This window comes from Arachis duranensis, chromosome 6 (genome assembly GCF_000817695.3).
Source record: "Arachis duranensis cultivar V14167 chromosome 6, aradu.V14167.gnm2.J7QH, whole genome shotgun sequence".
NCBI lineage: Eukaryota > Viridiplantae > Streptophyta > Magnoliopsida > Fabales > Fabaceae > Arachis > Arachis duranensis.
Window position 1 is genome coordinate 30,665,963 of NC_029777.3, and position 5,583 is coordinate 30,671,545.

The following is a 5,583-nucleotide window of genomic DNA, read 5'->3' on the forward strand; positions in this document are numbered from 1 at the left end:
AACCAGAAACACAGAGACCCCAAAAAAGAAAAAGAACACCCAAACGCGAAAGACGAATCCGAAGAAGAAAGGGAAGAAACGCGAGACGCGAAACGCGAAAAATCGTTGGAATCGCGATGAGCGAGCACCCACGGTTGCAGAACCTGCGTTCCACTGCACAAGTTCTCAGAGAAGCAACTTCGTCGTTCTCTTCGAACCTCGTAACGTTCCTTTTGCTTTCGCTTCTCATACTTTCGTTTCGCACCGTTGTGGAGAACGGAACCTCTCATGTGACCTCCTTTATCGACCGCGATCCTTCCCTCAAGGCTTTACTCTCACGCCTCGACCTCGCCGGAAACGGCCCCAACCACCACGGCGGGCGCCTGCGCCATGACGCTTCTTCCTCCATCCACCGTCACCGCCACCACCTCCACCGCCGCCGCCGTCCCTTTCTCCACCTCACAAGAGTCGGAACCCTAGATGATGACTTCTTCTCCGGCGACGACGACGACGGCCGCACGCTCTTCGGCTCTGCTCCTAAATCCGCCATCAACGGCAGTCATGTCTTCTTCGGACCCTTCAGTCTCGAATCAGGGTTCTCGGATCTCGTCATTGACGATGGAATTAGGGTTTCGGAGGTAGTTCGCTCTGGAATCACGTTCAAAGCCGACGGGTTAACTTTCGCCAGCGATGATAAAGAGCGCGGTAGCTACGAGGAGGAAGAAGAAAGAGGAGATAAAGATGAGAAGAAGAAGAAGAAGAGCGAGAAGGGTGATTTAGGGAATGGAGGGCAAGAAATCGAGAAAAGTGTCGACCTTCAATTCTTTGTAAAAGGGTTGGAAGTTGGTCGCCGTGACGCGGCCGCACTGTTTTTCCTTGTGAGCTTTCTCTCTGCCGCTTATGGATGGGTAATTTTGGTTTTCCTTGTTACGTATTCGTGGGTACTAGGTGTTGTGTTTGTTGCTGTTGTTAATGATCTTGTAGGAAGATTTTGTTCTGTCACTGGTTTGATCTGGGATGGTTCCAGATTGGGACTCAAGAGGCTCTCTGGTTTCATCCTTATGCGGTGGGCTGTGAGGGATGCATTGACTCAGCTTCTGGGTTTGTGGTATTTTGGGGAGATTGAGGACCAGTACTCGTTCTTCAAGCTGTTTGTTAGGTTGAAATTGATGCCATTTTCGGTTATGTCGCCGTGGGTTAGAGGCTTTGAGAAGGAGATTTCTGGGTTCTTGTTCACTTGGTTTTTGGTTGATACCTTTGTGGCTTTTATATTCTCTGTTGATGCATGGGTTGCCATAGCGGATACTAGGAGGAGTGGGAGGGAGATTGTTAAGGAAGGATGTTATTTGATAACTACAATGTTGAACCAGGCTATACAGATTAAGTGCCTGGAAGCTATACTTTGTGGGTCGATGATGAGGTGGATTTTAGGCCGGTATTGTGGGAGGTCTTTTGCCAAGATGTTTCAGTCGACTATGGAGGTTTACTTCATGGTTGCTTGGCTTGTGTTTTACTTTGCGGCTAGATGCAGGGATGCGAGTCTACAGGGTAGGAGATTTGGGCACCGAGAATTGGAGGGAATAATTGATGGTCATAGATGATACTTGACGGTGATTAGATGACAGCTTGTCATGCAGGGTTTTGTTCTCTAAGTGTAATGAACTAATGAACAATTAGCAGCAATCTTTCACTGGTTTATATCCAACTTCAGCAGTCTGTCTACCAATACTGCTGATCTGTAGTTTTGTCACCAAGAGTGTGTGCAATGTGCCTTGCCTGAAGGCCAATATACTTCTTGTGTATATTCTGAATGAGGATTCTTCATCTGTATATTATTCATGAAATCATTCAATTAGTTCACACATTATGTGTTGGTGATGATGATAGTCACAGATTACAATGTTTGAGAAATGGGGAATGGACGAATGGTAATGTTTTTTCTCCATGCAACATGGAGTTTTGTTATGATGACCAATGTAGCTATGTAGCTTGTTTTTTTTATTTGATGTTAATGTTACATATTTTCGTGAATTTTATGCATTGAGTTGTATATCATCTATAAGAACAAGAACATATAGATTCATCTGCAGGAACAGGGAAAATTGTTTCAAAATTATGCATTGTTTTCCTCCTTTCAGAAAGCCTTTGCAAAGTTTGTTCAGCCTTCAATCCTTAGTTAACTTGTGCTTGTGTTGCATTATCTGTAAGCTACCTTGCAGAATTTTCTGTCTTAAACTCATTTTACGTGACTTTTCTGCATTGAATGAACAAAATAAAGCTAATTCCGAAATTAGAATATGTCAAAGGGTCCTCCCAATTTGTGAAGTGAATTTTTATAGAGCTGCCTTTTAGTTCTGCAAAACTGATATTCGGAGTTCTGCAAAACTGATATTCAGTGGTCAGTGGTCGCTGGTCTTACTACTTGATGTTTGCTTTTTGGTGGCTGATATGCTTATGTTGATTTGAAGGTCATTTTAAGATTGCAGGTTTTTCATGCTTCAATGTTGTTAGCTGAAAAGGGATCAACTTAAAAAGACTTAAGATATGAACAACGTACTAATCCTATGGCAATTCAATGAAAAGCTATTCAATATTACAGGCAGAAAAAAAGTACATGAAATTTTTATTGAAATCATGATGATTGTTGCATGAATTGAAGTTGTATGACTTATTTATCCATAGTCAATAAAGTATGTCACTTCATTTTGACAACAAATTTTGGTAAAGCTTCTGGCTCTATAGCATTTTCCTTTAATGAATCTACTATGTATCTGTATAATGATACCAGCTCTCTAAAGAGAGTATAATGGACGGTTAGTAGCCTGAGATCAGTGAAATACAAAATCATATAGGGGGTGTATCAGTTATCCACTCCCCCAAGATAGTATGGTGTGTGTCATGGGCAATGTTGCAAAACTAAAATTCAGTTTTAATGTTCTCATTTTGTTATTGCTCATGGAAATCCCATTAATAGGAAGTTGACTTATTTTCATGCAATATTTTTTAGGAAAATATGCATAAGATGCATCCTTGGGATTTCATTTCATGGTCCATTTTGAATATGATTTGATAGGCTAGTTTATCTTGGTTTTCTGATAAGTCTTACATGTAATCAAGCCATTGGAAATTGGGAATTTGCTAGGTTCATTGGGTAACCTGTCAAGGACGTGGACAATCTTGTAAACCTAGAATTCTGTATAGGGTTCCCCTGTTCTCTCGTTGCTCATGCCTTATGACAGTCCCTCATACCAACCAAAAATCACAGGGAGCTTCTTGAGGATTTTGAACATGTTTGTGCTTCACTTGAAAATTTAATGGTTGTCTTGGTTTCCTGAGTTGTAGTCTGTTCTTTCTAACCAGTGGTCACTTCATGAATGACTGACCAAAGGAGCATGGTGGGTGAAGGGAGAAGCGTCCAATTATTAAGCACAATGTTTTGTACTTATCTTACATGGGACACCATATCAGCTCTTCAATCATCTCCCATTGGATGAAATATCATATTCATTGAAATCAAATCCGACGATGGATGATAAATGAGTTGGCACAGTATCTCACATAAAATGAGTGCACATAACATAACTCAATTATTAATCAGCTTAAAAAGCAAGAGGCAAAGGAACACATTTGGTATTGTTAGCTAACTTGCAGTAAGCAGGTACAATGAATTCTACATATCTGACAGTTTGCAGCCTAAGGTTGAATGCAACATATGCTGAGTGGTCCTTCTTTTCTGCCGTCGTGTATGACTGTGTGTGATTGTCTCTAAGCACTAACCATGGCCCTCCCTGCATTGCCTTACCTTCCTTAAATATCAGTTTATGCATGTTTTATCTGTTGGTGCCCCTGCATTTCAATTTTTCAATCCTTACTCGTTGAACTTAGACTCTGTTAAGTTAGATTACTCATACTTATGCTGAGTTTTTGAATTAGGGTGTTGTGTGGTTTCAAAGAACTTTCTAGGTATGCTGTTGGCTGCAGAAAAAGGAAAAGAAAAGAAAAAGGGAATTATGGCCTACATTTTTATTGACCAATGACAATTGAACTTTTGAGTTTTGTTTATATTGGTATTTTGCACTCTGAAAAAATTCATCTTTTGTGGCAGCTTGTTCTGATGCTAGGAATATTTTGAATGTTTGATGCACTTGTCTATGCTTCTTCCCAAGATGCAAGTGAATAATCCTTTACCTGAAGATCCTGTCTGGACTTTTGTACTATAGTTTTTAGAGAAATATTTTTTTAACTCCTATTATTTTACACTATGTTGATACTTAGTTTTTCACTAATCACTATTAAATTTGGTGTGGTTCTTATTTTAACAGTTAAACTTCTTATTTTTCACCTTTAAATCAACTTAGTTTATAATACTGATTTTTTTTAATTTATTATTATTGTTGTTGTTGTTGTACAACCCTCTCTCAACCTCAACACCGACCTGTTTATTTATATCTGTGTGCATTTATTGGTCAATAACTCAATATTCTTATGCATTAAAAGTTATTTTAAAACTTGAGTGCTAACCACTTTTAGATTATGTCATATTTAATCATATTAGTGCATTGATCTCTTGGGTTCACAGCGCTCAAGTTTGAAAACTGCTTTTTCTTTGCTTAACTAACAAACTCTGAGTTGAAATAATCAAAATGATAGAGAAATAGAATAGGATCATCTCAGTTCCTCAATTTGATTTACATCTATCAGCTACATGACACTTTAGCCTCAATAATCATACTTACAAGATATCAGTCATGGCTAACATATGAGCATACTCGTTAGAAGTAACAATTGATCAAACAGCATGATGGTTTCTCAGAGCCGAGCAAACACCGTTTCCTTCTTCGGCGAGCTCGCACATTGAAGGACACTTAGGAAGAAGTGGTCATCACAAGGAATACATAGTTTTGAATCCGCGACGAAATCGTATTCTTCCTGAGCTTGATCAAGCAAGGCCTTGAAGAGTGGATGGTTGAGGAGTGTAACCTTGATCACATATCTCTTGCGATTCTCTCCTACATACACAACCAAGTGTCCCTTTGGAACATCACTTGGAATGGAGCATCTTTTGTGCATGGAAGGCCACAAAAACCATTCACAGAAGTATTCATAGGAAGAACAAGAAGGATTGGTAGCTCCTCTCACCACCAGTTTCTTACACTTGTTAAGGTACTCTCTCAGAAACTTTGCCTTCATAGTTATTGGCTTGTGCTACCTCAGAGAGAGAAAGAGAGAGAGATAGCAAGAAGAAAGAATAGAGAAAGTACAGTAGTGAGTACTTGGAAGTTGGAGCACGAAAAGATTTATATTATATAATAGTGGCATGGGAAGTGCCAATGCTCTGGCGTGATGCATATGTAGCTTAAGTTAATACGATCCTTCATCAGATATATCAATATTCGATATTATATTATTACTATTACTAGGTAACTTATTGATTTTCTGTTAAGAAACGACCTTTGTACTAATTTTTATGTATACTTTTAATATACACTATTTTTTATAATATAAAAGGCATTTTTGTTTATCAGTTACGAAAGATGCTCATAGTGCATGTAATATTTCTCTTTTCTAGTTAGTGTTTAGGTGATATTACATAGACATCTTAAT

At 39.0% G+C, this 5,583-nt stretch overlaps 2 protein-coding genes across 2 annotated transcripts; one reads left to right on the plus strand and one right to left on the minus strand.

Annotated features, from left to right (window-relative positions):
• The first annotated feature begins 6 nt into the window (after positions 1–6).
• LOC107493506 (uncharacterized) lies at positions 7–2,010 on the plus strand. Its single transcript, XM_016114597.1, has one exon. It carries the CDS (start codon positions 117–119, stop codon positions 1,578–1,580), a length of 1,464 nt encoding a protein of 487 aa, XP_015970083.1. The 5' UTR covers positions 7–116; the 3' UTR covers positions 1,581–2,010.
• Positions 2,011–4,608: 2,598 nt separating this feature from the next.
• On the minus strand, positions 4,609–5,231 carry LOC107493509 (protein SMALL AUXIN UP-REGULATED RNA 12-like). Its single transcript, XM_021124608.2, has one exon. It carries the CDS (start codon positions 5,167–5,169, stop codon positions 4,789–4,791), a length of 381 nt encoding a protein of 126 aa, XP_020980267.1. The 5' UTR covers positions 5,170–5,231; the 3' UTR covers positions 4,609–4,788.
• Positions 5,232–5,583: the final 352 nt, after the last annotated feature.